Below are 27,400 nucleotides of genomic sequence, written 5' to 3'. Positions count from 1 at the left end.
GAAAAAATAGCCCCAAAATTAAAAATAACCTTTACTTTTTGATTGTAGTGTAACTTTACAGTTACATCTGACCACTCTACTATTAATCACAGTTGTTGTTTTTTTTTTGTTTGTTTGTTTTTTTATTATTTGAACAATGAACAATTGAACAGTATATATACATAATAGTATACATCAAAAAAAGGACTGAACATTTCACAATTCACAAAATATTTTACATTTCAAATATAAAAAAAAACATGTAAGTAAAAACATTTAAAAAAAAAAAAAAGAGAGAGAGAGAATAGGTATAAATTGAGGTATAAATAGAAATTATACAAATTAAATAAGATTATACACTTGACATGGTTTTTTTGGTTTTATTTGCTTTAGAATTTATGATGTTCCTCAAATTGTCTAAATAATTTCAAATTTCAAACGAAGGTCTTTAAAAACAGTAATGTTTGGACGCTGGTGTGCAAATTTGACAAAAATATTCAAAAGGTTGATAATATGTCTTTTTCTGGATTTATTTTATCAATTTGTGAAAGACCAAATAAAATGTGTTGAAAGTTTAATTTACATGAATGGCCACTACTAATCACGGCCTTTTATTTTTTAGGAGCCGTCATGACGTCATGAATGCCCTCTGACCCCGGAAACGTCCTGTCGTGTTCGTTTCAAATGAAAGTCCTCCGTTTTCTCGTTTAAAGTGTATTTTTCAGTCCATCCAAATCAGTAGAACCTCTTTATCCGGATGAAACCGACTGACTGGACTTTGTTTTGTTCACATTCCGTGTCTGTTTTACTTCTTATTTATCTCTTATTAGCCAAGTGATGCTAAAGTTAGCTTAGCTCGCTAGCCGCTAACAGGTCTTTCTGTATGTGATGGAGACAATCTGTGTTTGTGACGGAGTTTGTGTGAAGAAAAAGTGAAAAAATGTCCCTAAAAGGTCAGATACTGAGATCGTTGGTGGAGCAGAGACTAACTGCAGCTGCTGAAGAGATATTTGGGCTGTTTGAAAGAACCATAGCAGAGTACGAGGAGGAACTTTGTCGAACTAAAGAAGAAAACCAGAGACAAAAACAAATACTGGACTGTGTTTGGAATCAGAAAGACCTGATAGACACGACAGGTTTGGTACCTATAGATACTTCTAAATAAATCACTGAAGCTGTTTGTGTGAATGGCTGAGATAGAAGCCCATTGTAAAGCAGTGTGGACATCACTCAGGTAGAAAACAGCTATAAATCCAGTCCATGTAACATTCATAATACACTGCTGTTATGTTTAAGGTATACGGTCTCTGGAGGAGTCACCTTTTTACCTCTAAGAAACACATTTAAGATGTTCATTTGTATTTATTTATTTAGTTGCAGGACAGTGTGCATTGGCATTAGTTACAAAGAACAAGATGCATGCACCAGATTTAGCAGAGAAGCTCATTTCCTTCTGTTGTTCTTGACAAACGACTAACATAAACCTCACTTAGATTACAAAGGCCTAATATACTGGAAGAAAACTGTTAAACATGACAGATACAGGAAAGTCTGCTCAGACTGAACGGCTTCAGCCAAATACATAAAGAGGGGCGTAAATTCTAAAAATACACTAACTTTCCTAGAGCAAGAATAAGATCTAAAAGAAAGAAAGAGAAAAAAAGAGTTAGAAAAATAAATAAATAGATAGATTGGATAAGATCACTCTCTTCCCACGTAGAAAAATGTTTGTGTTGTGAATATTCTGCCAACAACAGTCCCATCACCGACTTTCTCTACTGAAGGCGGTGTGTATTTCACCTCTGGCTGCACTTAAACCCATAAAGACCCAAACATCCATCATCGATCAAAACCATCTACTGATCGAAACTGTTTGATACCTGTTGATCCACTAATCCTGTCAATGCATGTAAATAATTAGTGTGAAATACAGTTATTCATCTTTTCACAGTCATCAGATATGACCCATTTGGACGTTCAGAGGCTCTGTAGTTACCGTGGAAACACCGTCATCTTCTACAACATTGATTCACCAGTAAAACCCATGGAGTTGGATCAATGACAGTGGATGGAGACACTTGTTTTTGCATTCAGTCCTTGATATCTTTGCTGAAAAAGTCACTTTTTCTTCAGTTTTCTGTTTTTGATGTAACAACTCTCCACTTTAGCCTGAGCTTTTATGAACATATACGTTATCATTGAATTAAATATAGGAAAATACATGATTTGCACTGAAAAAACACAAAAAACAGAGGATAATATTATAATAAATGGTGATAAATCACTTAAGAAAAGTCAAATATTGAGTGAAAAACAATTTTGAAAGTGCCACAAAAGTAGCACTGGGTCTTTATGGGTTAATGTAGGACAGAGATTACTTTACTTTGGAGATCAGATCTAGTCGGGATAAACTGGCTACAACGGTGTCTTGCTGGTAGAAGAATCGCAGAATAACATATTTTGAGTTGGTATAGTCTGAGACAGGCTGCATTAATGTAAATAAATGAATATAGTAGCAAAAGGTTCATATGTGTTTTCCTCTTTTTGCTCTGTGTAAGAATAAATTGAAGAAAAAGTACAAAAAATTCATGCATAAGGCTCCTTTTTACCCAAAACGTTAATGTAAAATGTAGCCACAGTACATTCAGTTAAGGACAAAAGTTACATATTAGAATTTGCTGATGATGTGCTCTCATTATTCTATGTCCTGTAGACATTCAGCAGCCGGTGGTTAAAGAGGAGGTTCTCCCTGAGCAGCAGGAGTGGAATCCCAGTCTGGACCAGGAGGAACCAGAATGCCTCCACATTAAAGAGGAATTGGAAGAACCGTGGAGCAGCCAGGAGGCCCTTATCAACAAATTCCCATCCACTTCTGACCCTATGAAGAATGAAGATGATGAAGGAAAAGCTCAGTCGCTACAGCTTCATCAAAGACAAACTGAGGAGGACAGAGAGGAAGCAGATGGACAGGACTGTGGAGGGACAGACGTCCATGTCGAGGACATTGAGAGTAGAGTTGCACAAATCAGACAGTCCATGTTCAAGACTAGAAGTACCTTTGTCGACAAGAATCTTCTGGAGAGATACATGGACCCTCAAACAAGAGAGACACTGGATGGTTCTGAATGTGGAGCAGCATTTTCTCAGACAACAAACCTGATAGAGGTTCCCAACACACCGAAAGACAAAATGACAAGTAATGAATTCACTGTAGATGATGTGAGATATAGAGGAAAACAACATCAGTGTTCTGTGTGTGGGAAAACATTTGACAGAAGATCGGAATTCATGATACACATGAGGAGCCACACGGGGGAGAAACCATTTGGTTGTTCAGTATGTGGAAAAAGGTTTGCGAGTAAATCTAACTTGAGTACTCATATGAAAATACACACCGGAGAAAAGTCATTCGTTTGTTCAGTGTGTGGTAAAAGATTTACTCACAACTCAAGTTTATTTAATCACGTAAGAATCCACACAGGAGTGAGAGAATTCAGTTGCTTGGAATGTGGGAAAAGATTTAATCGGAAATCGAACTTACTCGCTCACATGAAATGCCACACAGGAGAAAAGTTATTCGATTGTTCAGTGTGCGGTAAAAGATTTACTCACAACTCAAGTTTATTTAATCATGTAAGAATCCACACAGGAGTGAGAGAATTTGGTTGTTCGGAATGTGGGAAAAGATTTAATCGGAAGTCGAACTTACTCGCTCACATGAAATGCCACACAGGAGAAAAGCCCTTCAGCTGTTCGGTTTGTCTGAAACATTTTAAACGTAAAACGGAGATTCCGAAACATATGAAGGTCCATACCAGGAAGAACATGTTCGGTTCAGGTGCAGTTGACGCTCCGGACAAACCTGAATAAGTGGATGTTGAAGACTTCAGTGAGGAGCTAAATGTTTAGATGGAAATCTGAAAAAACATCTGCAGTGGCCTCAAAGGGAACTGATTAAAGCATTCAAACAGGTCCAGGATTTTCAAGGTGCTTTTAATAGAGGGTCTGCACGTGACGTCACCGCTAGCGGAAGTCTCCGCGGTTCCGCCCACTGAGTGGCAGAAAGAGGGAGATGAGTGACAGCATTGGCTTCAATACTGTCTGAACTGAAGAACAATATTTAAGAAAAAATGGGGAAGAGCTCTTGTGCGATTAATTGTATGAACAGGTTTGAAAAGCAGTGGGAGCTATCGTTTTACCGACACTGAAAGACAAAGAAAAGAGAAGGAGATGGATCCACAAATCCAGGAAACCAAACCTAGATCTGTGGATCCTGTTTGGTGTCAGCTAACATTCATTTATGCTGAATTTTTGGGTCCAATCAGACCTGAAATGACCTATTGTTTTGGTTAACGTTCCTTCTTAGTAAAGCTCTTGGTTTCATGATCAGATCTTTCATGGTTTTTGTCTTCATTTTGTGATTGTGAACCTTGTGCTCCTACATGATTAGTAAACTAACTGAAACTGAGGCCAACCTAGTTTTAAAAATACAGAGGAACTGGAGAATAAAGCTACGACGGAGTATTAGGACCACAGAAGAAAAGAAAAACACTTATCACTGCAAGTGTAAAGTCATAAACTATCGATATAAAACCCATAATTTTATGAGACTAAAGTCGAATACAAAAAGAATCACAATGTTATGAGAATAAAGTCGTAGTTATGAAAAAAACTCGTAATTTAACAAAAATGTCATTCATTTATGTGATTAAAGTCGTCATATTCTGACAATAAAGCCATAATATTACAAGAGTAATGTCATAATTGGCAGCATCAGCTCTGCAGTCTCTCTAGAAACCACTCTGGTGGCACCAGACCATCTCACGCAGGACGAAGCCCCGGATCTACAACTCTGCCATCCTCTCCATCCTGCTCTAGGGCTTGGAAATATGGTCCTTAAACAAGACTCTGGCTGCCTGAATAGATGGCTTTGATAGCAGGGCTCTCAGAACTATTGAAAACATCAGGTGGCCCCAGCGGGTTTCCAATGAGGTGCTTCGAGTCCGCAACGTCACACCCGCTGGTTCGGTCATGTCCTCCGCCTCCCTCCTGACCATCCAACAAGAGCCATCCTTCAGTTTGACCTGAAGGCCGCAGACTGGAAACAACCACGAGGCGAGCCCTGCACCCGATGGTTCAACGTCATTGCGGGCGACCTCCAACAACATGGAGTTACCATGGAGGATGCAGAGCAGCTGGCACAAGACCGCCAGCCATGGAAAACACTGGTTCACCTGGTCGGCCCAACATACCGGGACGGGACACCCGCCACTTACGCTGAAGATATTCATCAACGGTGTCAAACTCATTTAGGTTCCACATTCAGGCCAATATGATATAAAGTAGTTCAGATACAGTGAAATACTATCATAATAACCCATAAATACTCACAACTCCAATGGTTGTTCTCTGTAAATGTAAATATTTTCATGTAATTTTCCTGTATTTACACTAAAACAAACCATTTCACAAGAAATGTGAATAAGCTGAAGTGCCTTAACTGTGGAAAAAAGTGTAATGTTAACAATGTTCTGTCTGTTACTACATGTTTTGTGTATTTGTAGATCCACTGTGATCTGAAAAATTGTAACGCACAGATGTAAATGATAAACAGAAGCATAGTATTGTTAAAATTGCAGTTATTTTCTTCAGATTTTTTGGTTCTTCATGTTATTCCCATTGTTTATGAGGACAGTTTGTAGATGTAAACATTTTCATCATGGAAGGAAAGTTTGGAGCTGACATTATTTATATATTATTATGTTATTATTTCACTGGTCCGGAACACTTCAGGCCATATTTGGCTGAATGTGACCTCTGAACTAAAATGAGTTTGAGTCTCATGTTTTCAACAATTAATGACGTCAGTCTGCTACAGTCTTTTATTTTGTAGGAGCCGCACATGCACCGGAAACGCCCTGTGGTGTTTGTTTCTAATGAAAGACCTCCGTTTTCGTCCTTAAAGTGTTTGTCTGAGTCCATCTGAAGCAGCAGAACCTACGTATCTGGATGAAACCGACTGACTGGACCCTTTTCTGTTCACACTGTGTTTCTTTTTTTTAGTGTTTTGCTGATTTATCTCTTCTTAGCTCACTGATGCTAAAGTTAGCTTAGCTCGCTAGCTGCTAACAGATGTGTCTGTGTGTAAGGGCAGACAAACTATCTTTCTGACCGAGTTTGTGTGAAGAAAAAAGTGAAAAATGTCCCATAAAAAGCAGATTCTGAGATCGTTGGTGGAGCAGAGACTAACTGCAGCTGCTGAAGAGATATTTGGGCTGTTTGAAAGAACCATAGCAGAGTACGAGGAGGAACTTTGTCGAACTAAAGAAGAAAACCAGCGACAAAAACAAATACTGGACGAAGTTTGGAACCTGAAAGTCCTGACGATTCCTGCAGGTTGGATATATTCATTTTTACATAAAATATACCTTGTTGATTGAATAATTGATCATTTATTTCGAGCATGTGGCAGCAGAAAGGAAGGGCTTAAAGAATTGTTTTCAAAAAGAACATGAATTTACGACATTTACACGTGAAGATGGAGAGAAAGAAATAGTAAAAATAATCCTACATACAGTATTTGTATCTATAGAATACTGTGCAAATGTTTCAGGCCACCTGTAGCTTTGTTATTTCCACTGTTAATATTTCTTTTTCATTCTCTTTAAGAAAAAAAAGGAAATATGTGCACAAACTCAGATGTAAAGGTTTTCTACATGAAAGGGTTAAATTGTGCTTTAAGTCATCTTAAAAAGGTTTTAAAAAGTCTTACATTTAACATGTAGAAACTTGTTGGAACCCTGTGTCTTTTTATCTATCTATCTATCTATCTAACTATATATGTGTGTGTATATATATATATATATATATATATATATATATATATATATATATATATATATATACACATATATATACAGGGTGGGGAAGCAAAATTTACAATATTTTGAGGCAAGGATTGAAAGACAGTGTATGACCAATTAGTTTATTGAAAGTCATGAGAATTTATTTGCCACAAGAAAATTTACGTAATAGAAAATGTTTTTATTCTATGTGTCCTCCTTCTTTCTCAATAACTGCCTTCACACGCTTCCTGAAACTTGCGCAAGTGTTCCTCAAATATTGGGGTGACAACTTCTCCCATTCTTCTTTAATAGTATCTTCCAGACTTTCTGGTAATAGTTTTGCTCATAGTCATTCTCTTCTTTCCATTATAAACAGTCTTTATGGACACTCCAACTATTTTGGAAATCTCCTTTGGTGTGACGAGTGCATTCAGCAAATCACACACTCTTTGACGTTTGCTTTCCTGATTACTCATATGGGCAAAAGTTTCTGAAAAGGTATGGATAATAGTGTTAGGTATGATTATGACATCAATATATGTTTGGGTTCAAAACAATTGACGAAGTGCCTGCTGAGAAAAAACAACTAAATGTTCATTGTAAATTTTGCTTCCCCACCCTGTGTGTGTATATATATATATATATATATATATATATATATATATATATATATATATATATATATATATATATATATAAAACATAGATACAACTGTATATTGTTTCTGTGTTTCAGGGTCTTCTGCAGATGTTCAGCAGCCATCGGGGGTTGGAGAAGAGGTTCCCCCTGAGCAGGACGACTGGAGCTTCAGTCTGGACCAGGAGGAACCGGAACCCCCACACATTAAAGAAGAACAGGAGGAACTGTGGACCAATCAGGAGGCTGATTTCCCCAATGTCCCGCCCACTCCAATGTCTGTGAAGAGGGAAGATGACGACAAAGAAGAAGCTCAGTCCTCGCTGCTTCTTTTAAGACAATGTGAGGAAAAAACAAAGGAAAGAGATGAAGAGGACACAGGAGGATCAGGACCAAACTTTAACCAGAGTCGTATCAGGGCCTTTAATAGTAGATCTCCTGGAAGCAGACGCTCCACACGTTCTCTGCAGAAACACAAGGACACTCAGACAGAAACCAGACTGGTTGATTCTAAATGTTTGGGTGAATCCAACGCACCCAGAGACAAACTGACGGCTACAAACTTTGCTCTAAGCGACGTTGGCTGTAAATTGAGACGATTTCAGTGTTCAGACTGTGGTAAAACATTTGGCAAAATGTCCGCTTTGAACACACACAGGAACATACACACAAGAGAGCGACAGTTCCAGTGTTCGGTGTGTGGGAAAATTTTTGGCCGCAAGTCAAACTTAGAAATTCACATGAAAATCCACACTGGAGAAAAGCCTTACAGTTGTCCAGTTTGTCAAAAGTGCTTTAGGCATAAATGTGTGATGAAGGTACATATGTCGACTCACACGGGAGAGAGAGCGTTCGCGTGTTCAGAATGTGGTAGGACATTTACTCAGAGACCGCACTTAATCCGGCACATGAAAAGCCACATAAAAAAGAAACCTGTCATCTGATGAGTTTGGCAGAAGAGTCTGAAGCAAAAGCATCATTTTCAGATGCACATGTAGACCCAAACAGGAGAGGAAATGTGTGGCGATGGAATTCACACGAGCAGGAATTCAGATGGAGACGAATAAGAACGAGCAAATAGTGATGAACGGACTGAATGACGAACCTCTAACCCAGGGCTGTCCAACTCATTTTAGTTCAGGTTCCACATTTAGCCCAATGTGGTCTCAAGTGGGTCAGACCAGCAAGATAGTGGCATAGTAACCGATAAATAATGACTGTTTTAGTGAGAAAAAAAGTCACATTACAGTATGAAAATGTGAATAACCTGAAATACTATGTACAACCTGAAATTGTTTAAAAAAAATAAGTACAATTTCAACAATATTATGTTTCAACTTATTATTAACACAATGTAGGGATCACGGTTGATCTACAAATACACAAAACATGTAGTAACTGGCAGAATATTGGTAAAATTGCACTTATTTCTCTTTAGAAATTTCAAGTTGCTCAAATTTGTTTAGGTTGTTCACATTTTATTGCTAAAAATGTAAATATTTTCGTAATGTAATTTTACTTTTTAGATCTGATAGATTATTATTGGTATCAGTTGTCGTCCGTAAACAATTTTTTTAGAATTTTCCTCTCCAAAACCATCAGCCAGAATAGAAATTGATAGCAGAGGTTCCTTGTCTACCAAGTTTGTTTGAAGAATAGAGAAATGTTGATTTTTGAAATTTTTATGAATTTTTAACATTTTAAAAATCCCCATTGGTTTATAATGGGACACATTTCAAAGTGTTATAACTTTAAAACAGTTGAAGATATTGATATAATTACTAGAATAGAATAGAATAGAACAGAATAGAATAGTCTTTATTGTCATTGTCCAATACAGACAACGAAATTGAAAGTGCAAACCTTTAAAGTGCATTTAAAAACATAAATAAATAATATAAAAACAACACACACCAACTGAACCAACAACTATTAAGAACATTATAAAAAAAAAAAAAACTCAGATTAAAATAAGACTAAAATTATTTGTGTACTGAGTTCAGTACACAAATAGCGTTTGCATAAAAACTGTTCCTGAGTCTGTCTGTTTTTGTTTTTAGCACTCTACCGCCTGCCTGATGGCAGCAGTTCGAACAGGTGATGACCGGGGTGAGAGGGGTCTCTCATTTTCTGTGCTTTCCTGAGGCAACGAGAGCTGTGCAGGTCACTGAGGGAAGGCAGAGGACAGCCCATGATTTTCTGGGCCGTGGTGACGACCCTCTGGAGAGCTTTCTTGTCTGTTGTTGTGCAGCTGGCAAACCAAACACATATACAGTATGACAAGATGCTCTCAGTGGAGCAGCGGTAGAAGACCATCAGCAGTCTCTGCGGCAGGTTGTTCCTCCTGAGAACCCTCAGGAAGTGCAGTCTCTGCTGAGCCTTCTTCACAGTGACGGCTGTGTTTGTGTTCCAGCTCAGGTCGTCCTTGATGTGCACCCCCAGGAAGCAAACATCAGAGACTCTCTCCACCAAGTCCCCACAGATGAACAGTGGCTGAATGTCCGTCTTTTTCTTTCTGTAGTCCACCACAATCTCCTTTGTTTTGGTTGTATTGATGATGAGGTTGTTCTGTTGACACCACACAGACAGTCGCTCCACCTCGTCTCTGTATGCTGTCTCATCCCCCCCAGAGATGAGCCCCACCACAGAGGTGTTGTCCACAGATTTTATTCTGCTGTTACTGTGGTGAAGGGGAGCACAGTCCTGAGTAGAGGGTGAACAGCAGTGGACTCAGCACGCAGCCCTGGGGGGAGCCAGTGCTGAGACTGATGGCTGTGGAAAGGTGGGGGCCTACTTTCACCCTCTGGGGGCGGTCAGTCATGAAGTCCAAAATCCAAAGGCAGGTGGAGTGAGACACTCCCAGTTCTGACATTTTGGTTACCAGTCTGCTGGGGAGGATGGTGTTAAAGCAGAGCTGAAGTCCACAAAGAGTAGCCGGGCGTAGCTGCTTTTCTGCTCCAGATGTGACAGAGCAGAGTGAAGCGCTGTCGCCACAGCATCCTCCGTGGACCTATTAGCTCGGTAAACAAACTGGTGGGGGTCAAACCTGAGGGGAAGGCAGGAACTGATGTGGGCCCGGACCACTTTTTCAAAGCACTTCATGGCTATGGATGTGAGGGCCACTGGGCAATAGTCATTCAGTCTGCTGATGGTGCTCCTCTTGGGGATGGGGACGATAGTGGAGGACTTCAAGCAGGGAGGAACCGTGGCCTGGTGGGGGACTGGTTAAAAATAGTGGTGAGGACCCCTGCCAGCTGGTCCGCACAGTCCTTCAGCACCCGACCTGAGATGCCGTCAGGACCTTCCTCGGATTCACAGCCCTCAGCACCCGCCTCACCTGCTGCTCCTCCAATGTCAGGACGTGGCTGCTGTGGGCCGGCGGTTGTCGGGCGTCTGTCCCCACTGGTGGCTGCACTTCGAAACGGGCAAAGAAGGTGTTGAGCTCCTCCGCCAGTGAGGCACCCTCGTGATCCGTGCTCAGGCCACTGGGTCTGTGGTTGGTAATGTTCCTGACGCCCTGCCACACCTGCCTGGAGTCGTTGCTCTGAAAGCAGTCCTCGATCCTCCTGTTATACGCTGCCTTGGCCTCTGTGATGCCTTTCTTCAGGTTGGCTCCAGCAGCACTGGACAGTGCCCTATCTTCAGACCTGAAGGCAGTGTTCCTCTCTCGGAGAAGGTTCTGTACCCCTTTAGTCATCCATGGCTTGGTGTTAGGATAAACTCGAATGTTCCTCTCCATGGTGACAAGGTCTGTGCAGAACCTGATGTATCCCAGAACAGCTGTGGTGTGCTGCTCCAGGTCGTGGTGGTGGAAAACGTCCCAGTTAGTTGATTCAAAACAGTCCTGTAGTCGTTGGGAGGCATTATCAAGCCACGTTCGAACTGTTTTGAATGTGATTGGGGTGCTTTTCCTGAGGGGGGTATATGCTGGTATAATGAGCAGGGACATGTGGTCTGACTGGCCCAGATGTGGTAGCTGCTTAGCCCTGAAGCCCATTTTGATGTTTGAGTAGACCCTGTCCAGTGTGTTGCCTCCTCAGGTAGCACACCTCACATGCTGATGGAATTTAGGGAGCACAGTCTCCAACTCAGCACGGTTAAAATCACCCGCTATTAGATGCACAGCCTCAGGATGTTCACTTTGCTAGCGGTGTCATGTTAGCAGAGTTAGCATTAGCATCAGGTGGAATATACACAGCCGTGATCAGGACAGCGGTGAATTCACGGGGCAGATGCATGGGTTGGCACTTTACAGCCACATACTCCAGGTCAGGGGAGCAGTAGCTACTCACAGTCTTAGAGTTGGTGCACCAGCTGTGGTTTATATACATGCACAACCCCCCTCCTCTGTTCTTACCAGAGGCTCTCGTTCTGTCTTGCCTGTGAGCTGTGCAGCCCGCTAGCTCCATAGCTGTGTCTGGAATGGATGGATGGAGCCAGGTCTCCGTGAAGAGCAAGATGCAACAATCCTTCACCAAGCTGTTCATGGCAACTTGCAGTCTCAGCTCATCCATCTTGTTCATGATGGATCTGACTTTAGCCAGAAAAATGCTAGGGAGCGGCGGTCTGTTCAGCCGCTTCCATAGCCTTGTTAGCGCGCCGGCTCTGCTGCCCCGCTTCTGCTTTCTTTCCTTTCGCCGCCTCTGCCGCCTCACTGGGGGGATGGTAATCCACGGAGAATCCGACAGTCTCACGATGTCCGCTGGGATGTTATGGAAGCGGGGAAACTCAGCCAAAACAGTCCGCTGGCCTTGTAATCCTATGTCTAGGAGTTTGTGCCAGCTGTAAAACTTGTTGGCACAACCGGATACTTTTGCACGGTACACTACCTCACACACATACAACACACACAGCCAAACAATGCACAGCAAAGGGAAACACTGCGACTCTGCGCGCCACCATCTTAATACTGTTGGCAATAGATAGGAAGTCACATGTGGGCTTTCATTTGGTGCCATAACCTTTGACCTTGAGTGTCCTTGAAAGGTCAAATGAATGTTATTTAATGTCTTTAAATATGCTGTTGGACTGCAGGACCCTTATTATGCTATTATTTTACTTGAGATCACATCAGGCCTTTGAACTAAAAGGATTTCGACACCCTTGCCTTGATGTTTAATGTTGTCAGTAGGGGTGTGTATAAAGGGTCTGCACGTGATGTCATCACTGGCGGAAGTCACCGCGGTTCCGCCCACCGAGTGGCAGACAGAGGGAGATGAGTGACAGTGTTGGCTTCATTACTGTCTAAAATTAAGAACAGTATTTAATGAAAAATGTTGAAGAGCTGTTGTGAGATTGATTGTATGAACAAGTTTGAAAAGCAGTGGGAGCTATCGTTTTACAGACACCGAAAGACAAAGAAAAGAGAAGGAGATGGATCCACAAATCCAGGAAACCAAACCTAGATCTGTGGATCCTGTTTGGTGTCAGCTAACATTCATTGATGCTGTATTTTTGGGTCCAGTCAGACCTGAAATGACCTATTGTTTTGGCTAACGTTCCTTCTTAGTAAAGCTCTTGGTTTCATGATCAGATCTTTCATGGTTTTTGTCTTCATTTTGTGATTGTGAACCTTGTGCTCCTACATGATTAGTAAACTAACTGAAACTGAGGCCAACCTAGTTTTAAAAATACGGAGGAACTGGAGAATAAAGCTACGACGGAGTATTAGGACCACAGAAGAAAAGAAAAACACTGGTCACTATGAGTATAAAGTCATAAACTATCGATATAAAACCCATAATTTTATGAGAATAAAGTCAAATACAAAAAGAATCACAATGTTATGAGAATAAAGTCAAAGTTATAAAAAAAAACCTCACAATTTAAAAAGTCATTTGTTTATGAGATTAAAGTCGTCATATTCTGACACTAAAGCCATAATATTACAAGAATAATGTGTTAATTTAAACCAGGTGGTGTAAATCTGCTAATTTCCCAGAATGCAGTGGTGCCCTGCTGGTCCACAGCAGTAGTATCTGTGTTGGATAAAGGACTGGATCTGAACTAGACTCAGTAAATCTGCTCAGTCCCAGTAGATCATGCATATATTCACTGGGGTCAGTCCACGATCTACTGGAAATGACCTTTGGATCAGCTGGTTCTGGGCCCTGGTTTTGGACCCTTTGGATCAGCTGGTTCTGGTCCTAGTTTTGGACCTTTTGGATCAGCTGGTTCTGGGCCCTGGTTTTGGACCCTTTGGATCAGCTGGTTCTGGTCCTAGTTTTGGACCTTTTGGATCAGCTGGTTCTGGGCCCTAGTTTTGGACTCTTTGGATCAGCTGGTTCTGGGCCCTAGTTTTGGACTCTTTGGATCAGCTGGTTCTGGGCCCTAGTTTTGGACCTTTTGGATCAGCTGGTTCTGGGCCCTAGTTTTGGACCCTGGTTGTCAGTCCTGATGAAACCATATATATTTGTTTCAGGTCCAAATAGCGCTGATCCCCTTCCCCCTGGATCAGGTCTGGATCCTCCATTTGTGTCCACATGTCAGTGTTCATGGACCACTTGTTCTTTGGTAGCTCGTACAGATCCATGTCCAGTCCAACTGTCCTTCGTTTAATTTCAGATTTCCCATTTTCCCTTTGCTCTGGCTGTGTTTACTGCTGTACTCGTCATGTTGAGCAGGTTGGTTTTTGCCACTCAGTCTGACTTGGAGGGGCGTGGCCTGGGGGGAAAGTGCCGTATATGCATACCCTCTATACTGGTGGCTCAGGCCGAAGCCATCGTCGGGTGATTGTTTTCTTTGCCGCAGCACCAAAAGTCTTCAGGAGGTACCTGTCATTCACCATCAAATCATCAGGAAAATGTCCCAACAGAAGTGAAAGAGTGGGGTGCTGCGGTCCAAAACCTAAAACTGCTTTATTTTTGTACCAACATCTTTCCAAAAAGTTGTAATTTTTGTACAGGATCAAAAAATGTGGGTGTGGTTTTCCTCTGTGTCCCCGCAACCCCTCCAGCAAGTAGAAGCACTCACATTTTTATTAAAATGTTTTGGTGTTATAAAGAACCCTACTAACTTTTTCCAACAAAATTCTCGCCAGTAGGCTGAAGAGGAGGTAGAAGTAGAACACAGGTGTCAAACATGCGGCCCAGGGGCCAAATGTGGCCCGCCAAAGGGTCCAATCTGGCCCGTAGGATGAATTTGTGAAATACAAAAATTACACTGAAGATATTAATCATTTTAATTCAGGTTCCACATTCAAACCAATATGATCTAAAGTAAAATAACAGCATAATAACTTATAGATAATAAAAAAAAACAACAACTCAGTTTTCCTTGGTAGTTCTTTGAGGTTCAACTGGACTTGTTTAGCTTCAGAAGAGCAAAACTAATCCAGCTGAACCTAGAAGAACTACCAAGAAGAATAATGACCTGGGCAAATGAGAAACTGAATGAGAAATATCTTATTTTAGTTCCAAACTCTAAATTTTTAACAATATTGTATCTGTTACCAGTTGTGTGTAATGGACATGTACAAATGATAAGATGAGGCATAATATTGTTAAAACTGTACATTTTTCTTACAAAATTCCCTTTTTTTCAGGTCATTCACATATTTTTGGTAAAAGGATAGTTTGTAAATGTAAATATTTTCAAAATTTAATGTTTCTTATTTTACTAAAACTGAGAAAAAGTTGTCATTATTTATAAGTTATTATGCTATTATTGTACTGGCCCAGCCCCCTTTAGATCATATCAGGCTGAATGTGGCTCCTGGAAGAAAATGAGTTTGACACCCCTGCCTTAAAAGAAGTGTAATGTTAACAATGTTCTGCCTGTTACTACATGTTTTGTGTATTTGTAGATCCACTGTGATCTGAAAAATTGTAACGCACACATGTAAATGATAAACAGAAGCATAGTATTGTTAAAATTGCAGTTATTTTCTTCAGATATTTTGGTTCTTCATGTTATTCCCATTGTTTATGAGGACAGTTTGTAGATGTAAACATTTTCATCATGTAAGGAAAGTTTGGAGCTGACATTATTTATATATTATTATGTTAATATTTCACTGGTCCGGAACACTTCAGGCCATATTTGGCTGAATGTGACCTCTGAACTGAAATGAGTTTGAGTCCCATGTTTTGAAGAATTAATAACGTCGGTCTGCTACAGTCTTTTATTTTGTAGGAGCCGCACTCACACCGGAAACGCCCTGTGGTGTTTGTTTCAAATGAAAGACCTCCGTTTTCGTCCTTAAAGTGTTTGTCTCAGTCCATCTGAAGCAGCAGAACCTCCGTATCCGGATGAAACCGACTGACTGGACCCTTTTCTGTTCACACTGTGTTTCTTTTTTTTAGTGTTTTGCTGATTTATCTCTTCTTAGCTCACTGATGCTGAAGTTAGCTTAGCTCGCTAGCTGCTAACAGATGTGTCTGTGTGTAAGGGCAGACAAACTATCTTTCTGACCGAGTTTGTGTGAAGAAAAAAGTGAAAAATGTCCCATAAAAAGCAGATTCTGAGATCGTTGGTGGAGCAGAGACTAACTGCAGCTGCTGAAGAGATATTTGGGCTGTTTGAAAGAACCATAGCAGAGTACGAGGAGGAACTTTGTCGAACTAAAGAAGAAAACCAGAGACAAAAACAAATACTGGACGAAGTTTGGAACCTGAAAGTCCTGACGATTCCTGCAGGTTGGATATATTCATTTTTGCATAAACATGTACCTTGTTGATTGAATAATTGATCATTTATTTCGAGCATGTGGCAGCAGAAAGGAAGGGCTTAAAGAATTGTTTTCAAAAAGAACATGAATTTATGTCATTTACACGTGAAGATGGAGAGAAAGAAATAGTAAAAATAATCCTACATACAGTATTTGTATCTATAGAATACTGTGCAAATGTTTCAGGCCACCTGTAGCTTTGTTATTTCCACTGTTAATATTTCTTTTTCATTCTCTTTAAGAAAAAAAAGGAAATATGTGCACAAACTCAGATGTAAAGGTTTTCTACATGAAAGGGTTAAATTGTGCTTTAAGTCATCTTAAAAAGGTTTTAAAAAGTCTTACATTTAACATGTAGAAACTTGTTCGAACCCTGTATCTTGTTTCTTTTATTCCATATCTTTTTATTATTATTTTTTTTTTTTTACATAACTAACAAAAATAGCCCTCCTTCCACCCATCCCCTACCCTTGGGGAGAGGTTAAAAATATATATATATATATATCAGGTGTGTGTGTATATGTATATATATATATATATATATATATATATATATATATATATATGTATGTATATATATATATATATACATATATACATCCGAGCTCCTCCCTGGTGACTGAGCTCCTCACCCTATCCCTAAGGGTGCGCCCAGCCACCCGACGGAGGAAACTCATTTCGACCGCTTGTATCCGGGATCTTGTCCTTTCGGTCATGACCCAAAGCTCATGACCATAGGTGAGGGTAGGTGAGGGTATATATATATATATATATATATATATATATATATATATAAAACATAGATACAACTGTATATTGTTTCTGTGTTTCAGGGTCTTCTGCAGATGTTCAGCAGCCTTCGGGGGTTGGAGAAGAGGTTCCCCCTGAGCAGGACGACTGGAGCTTCAGTCTGGACCAGGAGGAACCAGAACCCCCACACATTAAAGAAGAACAGGAGGAACTGTGGACCAATCAGGAGGCTGATTTCCCCAATGTCCCGCCCACTCCAATGTCTGTGAAGAGGGAAGATGACGACAAAGAAGAAGCTCAGTCCTCGCTGCTTCTTTTAAGACAATGTGAGGAAAAAACAAAGGAAAGAGATGAAGAGGACACAGGAGGATCAGGACCAAACTTTAACCAGAGTCGTATCAGGGCCTTTAATAGTAGATCTCCTGGAAGCAGACGCTCCACACGTTCTCTGCAGAAACACAAGGACACTCAGACAGAAACCAGACTGGTTGATTCTAAATGTTTGGGTGAATCCAATGCACCCAGAGACAAACTGACGGCTACAAACTTTGCTCTCAGCGACGTCAGATGTAAATCAAGACCATTTCAGTGTTCAGACTGTGGTAAAACATATTGCAGAAGGTCCGCTTTGAACACACACAGGAACATACACACAAGAGAGCGACAGTTCCCTTGTTCGGTGTGTAGGAAAATCTTCGGCCGCAACTCACACTTAAGAAGTCACATGAAAATCCACACTGGAGAAAAGCCTTACAGTTGTCCAGTTTGTCAAAAGTGCTTTAGGCATAAATGTGTGATGAAGGTACATATGACGACTCACACGGGAGTGAGAGCGTTCGCGTGTTCAGAATGTGGTAGGACATTTACTCAGAGACCGCACTTAATCCGGCACATGAAAAGCCACATAAAAAAGAAACCTGTCATCTGATGAGTTTGGCAGAAGAGTCTGAAGCAAAAGCATCATTTTCAGATGCACATGTAGACCCAAACAGGAGAGGAAATGTGTGGCGATGGAATTCACACGAGCAGGAATTCAGATGGAGACGAATAAGAACGAGCAAATAGTGATGAACGGACTGAATGACGAACCTCTAACCCAGGGCTGTCCAACTCATTTTAGTTCAGGTTCCACATTTAGCCCAATGTGGTCTCAAGTGGGTCAGACCAGCAAGATAGTGGCATAGTAACCGATAAATAATGACTGTTTTAGTGAGAAAAAAGTCACATTACAGTATGAAAATGTGAATAACCTGAAATACTATGTACAACCTGAAATTATTTCAAAAAAAATAAGTACAATTTCAACAATATTATGTTTCAACTTATTATTAACACAATGTAGGGATCACGGTTGATCTACAAATACACAAAACATGTAGTAACTGGCAGAATATTAGTAAAATTGCACTTATTTCTCTTTAGAAATTTCAAGTTGCTCAAATTTGTTTAGGTTGTTCACATTTTTTTGCTAAAAATGTAAATATTTTCAGCAAAGTCATAAAATATGGATATAAAACCCGTAATTTTATGATAATAAAGTCGAATACAAAAAGAATCACAATGTTATGAGAATAAAGTTGTAGTTATAAAAAAAAACCTCATAATTTAACAAAAATGTAATTTGTTTATGAGATTAAAGTCGTCATATTGTGACAATAAAACCATAATATTATCAGAATAATGTGTTAATTTAAACCAGGTGGTGTAAATCTGCTAATTTCCCAGAATCCAGTGGTGCCCTGCTGGTCCACAGCAGTAGTATCTGTGTTGGATAAAGGACTGGATCTGAACTAGACTCAGTAAATCTGCTCAGTCCCAGTAGATCATGCATATATTCACTGGGGTCAGTCCATGGTCTACTGGAAATGACCTTTGGATCAGCTGGTTCTGGTCCTAGTTTTGGACCCTTTGGATCAGCTGGTTCTGGGCCCTGGTTTTGGACCCTTTGGATCAGCTGGTTCTGGGCCCTAGTTTTGGACCCTTTGGATCAGCTGGTTCTGGGCCCTAGTTTTGGACCCTTTGGATCAGCTGGTTCTGGGCCCTAGTTTTGGACCCTTTGGATCAGCTGGTTCTGGGCCCTAGTTTTGGACCCTGGTTGTCAGTCCTGATGAAACCATATATATTAGTTTCAGGTCCAAATAGCGCTGATCCCCTCCCCCCTGGATCAGGTCTGGATCCTCCATTTGTGTCCACATGTCAGTGTTCATGGACCACTTGTTCTTTGGTAGCTCGTACAGATCCATGTCCAGTCCAACTGTCCTTCGTTTAATTTCAGATTTCCCATTTTCCCTTTGCTCTGGCTGTGTTTACTGCTGTACTCGTCATGTTGAGCAGGTTGGTTTTTGCCACTCAGTCTGACTTGGAGGGGCGTGGCCTGGGGGGAAAGTGCCGTATATGCATACCCTCTATACTGGTGGCTCAGGCCGAAGCCATCGTCGGGTGATTGTTTTCTTTGCCGCAGCACCAAAAGTCTTCAGGAGGTACCTGTCATTCACCATCAAATCATCAGGAAAATGTCCCAACAGAAGTGAAAGAGTGGGTTTCTGCAGTCCAAAACCTAAAATCTGCTTTATTTTTGTACCAACATCTTTCCAAAAAGTTGTAATTTTTGTACAGGGTCAAAACATGTGGGTGTGGTTTTCCTCTGTGTCCCCGCAACCCCTCCAGCAAGTAGAAGCACTCACATTTTTATTAAAATGTTTTGGCGTTATAAAGAACCGTACTAAATTTTTCCAACAAAATTCTCGCCAGTAGGCTGAAGAGGAGGTGGAAGTAGAACACAGGTGTCAAACATGCGGCCCAGGGGCCAAATGTGGCCCGCCAAAGGGTCCAATCTGGCCCGTAGGATGAATTTGTGAAATACAAAAATTACACTGAAGATATTAACAATTGAGGATGTCAAAATCATTTTAATTCAGATTCCACATACAGACTAATTAGATATCAAGTGGGTCAGACCAGTAAAATACTATCATATTGAACCTATAAATAATGAAAACACCAACTTTTCTCTTGGTTTTAATGTAAAAAAGTAAAATTGCATGAAAATGTTTACATTAAGAAACTGTTGTTTTACTAAAAATGTGAATAACCTGAAGTGTCTTAAGTAAATGTAATTTTACCAATATTCTGCCTTTGATTAAATGTTTTGTGTATTTGTAATTATAATTTATTTAAGTTGTAATGCACACGTGTAAAGGATAAACTGATAAACTGAGGCGTAATATTGTTTAAATTGCAGTTTTTCTTAAGATGTTTCCAGTTGTTCATGTTATTCAGAATTTTATAGATGTTAACATTATCATAATTTAATTTTACTTTTTTTTCCACCGTTTTTATCTTACTGGTCCGGCCCACTTGAGATCATATTGGGCTGAATTTGGCCCCTGAACTAAAATGAGTTTGATACCCCTGCTCTAACACAAAAATCAATAAAAAAATCGGACCAATGGCCCTGTAGTTAACCGGCCAAATTAAAAGCTTTGGGAAATGTTTTACAGATGCCATTTATTCTCACCCAGTTCTGTGTATTTATTCTATTACAGAAATAGCCCATGTTTTGGTCATATTCCAATCAGATCTGTAAAAAATTCAAATTCACACTTGATATCATTGATACTGATTTATTGGACCAATCCACTTCCTATCTGTTATAATGGGGAAATTTTTCAAAGTCGCACCAAATCCAGAATCAGTTCCAGCGTGAAATAATTTCAATCTCTTGTGTTGACATCATCATACAGAAACTGTATACCAAGTTTGAAGTCAATCAGAACTGGAGTTTCAGAGAAGAAGACGATTGAAATGTTTTCCCCATAAGAGCCCATGTGAAATTTTGTGTCAGTTCCAGATCCAGAAGAAGATCCTGATCAGCATGTGGTCATTATGTTTGGGTCATCTCCCCATCAGGGCTGGACTGGAGACATTTACACTGGAGATCATTTAGATTTACTGAGTTATTGCATCCATCCACTTCCTATCTCTTATAATGGGGACATTTTTCAAAGTTGCACCAAATCCAGAATCAGATCCAGATCCAAATAATTTTACTAACTTTTGTTGACATCATCATAAAGAAGCTGTATACCAAGTTTGAAGTCAATCGGAATTGTAGTTTCGGAGAAGATGATTTAAATTTTGTAACGGACAACAGATGATGACAGACGCTGCATGACGACAATAACTTATGGCCTGTCGGCCGGTAAGCTAAAAATGTAGTCACCTGTGGAACGGACGGGACTGAAAAAACATCAGTCATTTTGAGTTCCCAATCAAAATGATTGAACGGTGATATGTCTATCAAATCCAGCTGCCATTTGTCCCTCCCCCCTCTGTGTGTACCCCTCTTTGTGCATGACCCGTTCGTTCTCAGAGGCTTGAAGCACTGGTTCAGGAAACGAAGACAGAGCCAGAGCTTTGCTATATGAGTTATATTAGGATGGAAAGTTCACCCGTAAGCTGTTTTGTCACTAACATAAATCAGTAGGAAATGTAACGTTAGTCACATAGGTCTGAACTGTGGCTGTTCTGTAAGAGCAGAGCTGTTGGAGGAGACTGAATGAGGTATGCATGGATCGGGGCCGGAGCCGGGCGAGTTGTTGCTGTGCAGCTGTTCGTAAACCCTCAGGAACAAGCATTGTGTGTGCCAGTACTCTGGAGGCGTGGCTTTGGGGGGGGGGGGTCTTAAGAAAGGGGTTTGGACTTTTGGATTGAATAGAGTATTTTACACAAAACTTTTTAGTTATTTATAGGTAATTTTTAGGGGGGGGGGTTGTTATTGCAAATTTATATCAGTATTTTATTATTTTATCAGTACTTTATACTATTTACTAAATGCTGCAGACAGTACGGGACCTGTGTACAATGTTTCGTTTCTGTGTATTTGATATGCTGAAAGCGCAAATAAATTAGAATCTGAATCTGAATCTTCAAAATGTAGCTTGCTCAAACTGTTTCTCTAAGATCTCATACCCCACCTTTAATCAACTGTCAAACTAATTTTGTGTCCACATTCAGACCAATATGATCTAAAGTAGTTCAGATCCAGTAAAATACTATCATAGTAACCTATAAATACTCATAATTCCAATTGTTTCTCTCTGTAAATGTATACATTTTCATATCATTTTCCTGTATTTACATTAAAACAAACCATTTCACAAGAAATGTGAATAAGCTGAAATGCCTTAAGACACAGGTGTCAAACATGCGGCCCGGGGGCCAAAACCGGCCCACCATAGGGTCCAATCTGGCCCGTGGGATGAATTTGTGAAATGCAACAATTACACGGAAGATATTAATCATTTTAATTCAGGTTCCACATTCAGACCAATATGATCTAATAATAATAAAAATAATAATAGCCAAAAATAATAGCCAAATAACTTACAGATAATAAAACAACAACTCAATTTTCCTTGGTAGTTCTTTGAGGTTCAACTGGACTTGTTTAGCTTCAGAAGAGCAAAACTAATCCAGCTGAACCTAGAAGAACTACCAAGAAGAATAATGACCTGGGCAAATGAGAAATGTCTTATTTTAGTTCCAAACTCTAAATTTTTAACAATATTGTATCTGTTACCAGTTGTGTGTAATGGACATGTACAAATGATAAAATGAGGCATAATATTGTTAAAATTGTACATTTTTCTTACAAAATTCCCTTTTTTTCAGGTCATTCACATATTTTTGGTAAAAGGATAGTTTGTAAATGTAAATATTTTCATAATTTAATATTTCTTATTTTACTAAAACTGAGAAAAAGTTGTCATTATTTATAGGTTATTATGCTATTATTGTACTGGCCCAGCCCCCTTTAGATCATATCAGGCTGAATGTGGCTCCTGGAAGAAAATGAGTTTGACACCCCTGCCTTAAAAGAAGTGTAATGTTAACAATGTTCTGCCTGTTACTACATGTTTTGTGTATTTGTAGATCCACTGTGATCTGAAAAATTGTAACGCACACATGTAAATGATAAACAGAAGCATAATATTGTTAAAATTGCAGTTATTTTCTTCAGGTTTTTTGGTTCTTCATGTTATTCCCATTGTTTATGAGGACAGTTTGTAGATGTAAACATTTTCATCATGGAAGGAAAGTTTGGAGCTGACATTATTTATATATTATTATGTTATTATTTCACTGGTCCGGAACACTTCAGGCCATATTTGGCTGAATGTGACCTCTGAACTAAAATGAGTTTGAGTCCCATGTTTTTAAGAATTAATGACGACAGTCTGCTACAGTCTTTTATTTTGTAGGAGCCGCAGTCACACCGGAAACGCCCTGTGACGTTTGTTTCTAATAAAAGACTTCCGCTTTCGTCCTTAAAGTGTTTGTCTCAGTCCATCTGCATCCGGATAAAACCGACTGACTGCACCTTTTTCTGTTCACATTCTGTCTTTTATTTTTTTTTTTAGTGTTTTGCTGATTTATCTCTTCTTAGCTCACTGATGCTAAAGTTAGCTTAGCTCGCTAGCTGCTAACGGATGTGTCTGTGTGTAAGGGCAGACAAACTATCTTTCTGACCGAGTTTGTGTGAAGAAAAAAGTGAAAAATGTCCCATAAAAAGCAGATTCTGAGATCGTTGGTGGAGCAGAGACTAACTGCAGCTGCTGAAGAGATATTTGGGCTGTTTGAAAGAACCATAGCAGAGTACGAGGAGGAACTTTGTCGAACTAAAGAAGAAAACCAGCGACAAAAACAAATACTGGACGAAGTTTGGAACCTGAAAGTCCTGACGATTCCTGCAGGTTGGATATATTCATTTTTACATAAAAATATACCTTGTTGATTGAATAATTGATCATTTATTTCGAGCATGTGGCAGCAGAAAGAAAGGGCTTAAAGAATTGTTTTCAAAAAGAACATGAATTTACGACATTTACACGTGAAGATGGAGGGAAAGAAATAGTAAAAATAATCCTACATACAGTATTTGTATCTATAGAATACTGTGCAAATGTTTCAGGCCACCTGTAGCTTTGTTATTTCTACGGTTAATATTTGCTTTTCAGCCTTTTTAAGGAAAAAGAAAGAAAAATATGTGCACAAACTCAGATGTAAAGGTTTACTACATGAAAGAGTTAAATTGCGTTTTAAGTCATCTTAAAAAGGTTTTAAAAAGTCTTAACATTTAACATGTAGAAACTTATTAGAACCCTGTATCTTGTTTCTTTTATTCCATATCTTTTTATTATATATATTTTTTACATAATTGACAAAAATAGCCGTTCTTCCACCCACCCCCTACCCTTGGGGAGAGATTAAAAAAATAAATAAATAAATTAGGTTTGTGTGTGTGTGTGTGTGTGTATCAGAGGTGATTTCTCAGACTACAGTGGAAGCTCAGCTTCTCCTAAAATTACGAAAATTAAATGGTCAAATATGTTCGGTTGTGTTGACATTTTATTGACTACAAATGTGTTAGAACACGTTCATCTCACAGACGAGTTCGTTCAGAATCAGCTTTATCACAAATCATCAGATTCGATGTTGTTCACTTCTCATACATTCCCGTTGCAATGTTTTCTCATTCGATCTCTGCTCAGTGCATTTGTCCGTAGACGCTCTGCGTCCATGCACTTCAGTGGGACTGAGTGGAACAGTTTTTTTCATTGCCCCAAAACTGGACGATAATTGGATAAATGCCACCATGTTGTCCCGCCCTCGGACACTTGGCGTCTCTGGGGGTGAATGGAGCTGTGGGCGGAGCTTGGTTGGGCTTGACGCTGAGATTCCATGTGCTGATTGGAGGATCGGTCCAAAGGCTGAATCCTGTTTTATTGACAGCTATTTTGAGATCTATTCCTTCACTGACACAGTTCAGTTTAATACCGTTGCGCATTCTGCTGTGAAATCGAGAGAGAAACCACTATGAAATTAGTTGTTCATTTCTTGCACTGTAAATAAAACACACTCATTGTTCTTCCTTGTTTCAATTCAACATAATTTCAATGTTTTCTTGTTTCAGTTACATAATTTAATCCTTTCTTGTTCAAGTTTAATATCGTTTTGTAGACTGTTAAATCAATCATACTGTTGGCTAGGTCGGAGTGAACTAACTATCAAGTCCCTGGAAAAGGCGCCTACTTGGAACGATAAAGTCACTGACCATTTTCTTGAAAAGGAACGGAGGGCTGAATTTACGTTTAAATAACTTGACAATTTTTTTCTTTTTTCCTCCCCTCTGTGAAAGACAAGCAGCCACCACTGATATATATATATATGTGTGTGTGTGTGTATGTATGTATGTATATGTGTATATATATATATATATATATATATATATGTATATATATATATATATATATATATATGTATGTGTGTGTGTGTGTATATATATATATGTATGTATATATATATATATATATATATATATATATATATATATATATATATATATATATATATATATATATATATATATGTGTGTGTGTGTGTGTGTATATATATATATATATATATATATATATATGTGTGTGTGTGTGTGTGTATATATATATATATATATATATATATATATATATATATATATATATATATGTGTGTGTGTGTGTATATATATATATATATTATAGACACACACATATATAACATACATACAACTGTGTATTGTTTCTGTGTTTCAGGGTCTTCTGCAGACGTTCGTCAGTCATCGGGGGTTGGAGAAGAGGTTCCCCCTGAACAGGAGTGGAGCTTCAGTCTGGACCAGGAGGAACCAGAACCCCCACACATTAAAGAAAAACAGGAGGAACTGTGGACCAATCAGGAGGCTCATTTCCCCAAAGTCCTGCCCACTACAATGTCTGTGAAGAGGGAAGATGACGACAAAGAAGAAGCTCAGTCCTCGCTGCTTCTTTTAAGACAATGTGAGGAAAAAACAAAGGAAAGAGATGAAGAGGACACAGGAGGATCAGGACCAAACTTTAACCAGAGTCGTATCAGGGCCTTTAATAGTAGATCTCCTGGAAGCAGACGCTCCACACGTTCTCTGCAGAAACACAAGGACACTCAGACAGAAACCAGACTGGTTGATTCTAAATGTTTGGGTGAATCCAACGCTCCCAGAGACGAACCGATGGGTACAAACTTTGCTCTCAGCGACGTCAGATGTAAATCAAGACGATTTCAGTGTTCAGACTGTGGTAAAACATATTGCAGAAGGTCCGTTTTGAACGCACACAGGAACGTACACACAAGAGAGCGACAGTTCCAGTGTTCGGTGTGTCGGAAAATCTTCAGCCGCAAGTCAAACTTAGTAAGTCACATGAAAATCCACACTGGAGAAAAGCCTTACAGTTGTCCAGTTTGTCAAAAGCGCTTTAGGCATAAATGTGTGATGAAGGTACATATGACGACTCACACGGGAGTGAGAGCGTTTGCGTGTTCAGAATGTGGTAGGACATTTACTCAGAGATCGAACGCAGTCCGGCACATGAAAAGCCACATGAGAAAGAAACCTGTCATCTGATGAGTTTGGCAGAAGAGTCTGAAGCAAAAGCATCATTTTCAGATGCACATGTAGACCCAAACAGGAGAGGAAATGTGTGTCGATGGAATTCACACGAGCAGGAATTCAGATGGAGACGAACATGAACGAGCAAATAGTGATGAACAGACTGAATGACGAACCTCTAACCCAGGGCTGTCCAACTCATTTTAGTTCAGGTTCCACATTTAGCCCAATGTGGTCTCAAGTGGGTCAGACCAGCAAGATAGTGGCATAGTAACCGATAAATAATGACTGTTTTAGTGAGAAAAAAGTCACATTACAGTATGAAAATGTGAATAACCTGAAATACTATGTACAACCTGAAATTATTTCAAAAAAATAAGTGCAATTTCAACAACATTATGTTTCAACTTATTATTAACACAATGTAGGGATCATAGTTGATCTACAAATACACAAAACATGTAGTAACTGGCAGAATATTACTAAAATTACACTTATTTCTCTTTAGAAATTTCAAGTTGTTCAAATTTGTTTAGGTTATTCACATTTTATTGAGAAAAATGTAAATATTTTCATAATGTAATTTTACTTTTTAGATTTGATAGATTTTTGGTATCAGTCGTCGTCCGTAAACAGTTTTCAATAATTTTCTTCTCCAAAACCGTCAGCCAGAATTGAAATTCATAGCAGAGGTTCCTTGTCTACCAAGTTTGTTCCAAAAACAGAGAAATATTGATTTTTTAAATTTTTTATGAATTTTAAAAATTTTAAAAATCCCCATTGGTTTATAATGGGACACATTTTCAAAGTGCTATAACTTTAAAACAGTTCAATATATTGATATATGTACTATTGGCAATAGATAGGAAGTCACATGTGGGCTTTCATTTGGTGCCATGACCTTTGACCTTGAGTAACCTTGAAAGGTCAAACGAATATTAATTAATGTTTTTAAATATGCTGTTGGACTGCAGGATTCTTGGTCCTATGTTTTCACATTAAACTAAAGAGAAAATTTAGATTCATTATCAATTATAAGTTGTTATGCTTTTATTTTACTT

General features: G+C 39.3%; 3 protein-coding genes across 7 annotated transcripts; all 3 read left to right on the top strand.

Moving 5' to 3' along the window:
• The first annotated feature begins 616 nt into the window (after window positions 1-616).
• LOC115427895 (gastrula zinc finger protein XlCGF57.1-like) lies at window positions 617-8,692 on the top strand. 5 transcript variants are annotated; one of them, XM_030146630.1, is made up of 3 exons: window positions 617-937; window positions 6,198-6,375; window positions 7,561-8,692. In XM_030146630.1, the coding sequence occupies exons 1-3, from the start codon at window positions 920-922 to the stop codon at window positions 8,403-8,405; spliced, it is 1,041 nt and encodes a 346-aa protein (XP_030002490.1). In that variant the 5' UTR covers window positions 617-919; the 3' UTR covers window positions 8,406-8,692. The 5 variants fall into 5 exon arrangements, with proteins under 5 accessions (XP_030002490.1, XP_030002487.1, XP_030002491.1 ...); XM_030146627.1 differs by lacking the exons at window positions 6,198-6,375; window positions 7,561-8,692 and adding exons at window positions 2,693-3,888; window positions 3,931-4,098 and having other exon boundaries at window positions 617-1,115; XM_030146631.1 differs by lacking the exon at window positions 6,198-6,375 and having other exon boundaries at window positions 617-1,115; window positions 7,573-8,692.
• A 6,862-nt stretch (window positions 8,693-15,554) lies between these two features.
• LOC115427899 (zinc finger protein 160-like) lies at window positions 15,555-18,094 on the top strand. The gene is made up of 2 exons (XM_030146639.1): window positions 15,555-16,097; window positions 16,963-18,094. Exons 1-2 carry the CDS (start codon window positions 15,902-15,904, stop codon window positions 17,805-17,807), a joined length of 1,041 nt encoding a protein of 346 aa, XP_030002499.1. The 5' UTR covers window positions 15,555-15,901; the 3' UTR covers window positions 17,808-18,094.
• Window positions 18,095-23,274: 5,180 nt separating this feature from the next.
• Window positions 23,275-26,634, top strand: LOC115427900 (zinc finger and SCAN domain-containing protein 9-like). The gene is made up of 2 exons (XM_030146640.1): window positions 23,275-23,634; window positions 25,513-26,634. The coding sequence occupies exons 1-2, from the start codon at window positions 23,439-23,441 to the stop codon at window positions 26,352-26,354; spliced, it is 1,038 nt and encodes a 345-aa protein (XP_030002500.1). The 5' UTR covers window positions 23,275-23,438; the 3' UTR covers window positions 26,355-26,634.
• The last annotated feature ends 766 nt before the right edge of the window (window positions 26,635-27,400 follow it).

This window comes from Sphaeramia orbicularis, chromosome 11 (genome assembly GCF_902148855.1).
Source record: "Sphaeramia orbicularis chromosome 11, fSphaOr1.1, whole genome shotgun sequence".
NCBI lineage: Eukaryota > Metazoa > Chordata > Actinopteri > Kurtiformes > Apogonidae > Sphaeramia > Sphaeramia orbicularis.
The sequence above is the reverse complement of the archived record's forward strand: the minus strand, read 5'-3'. Positions and strand labels throughout refer to the sequence as shown.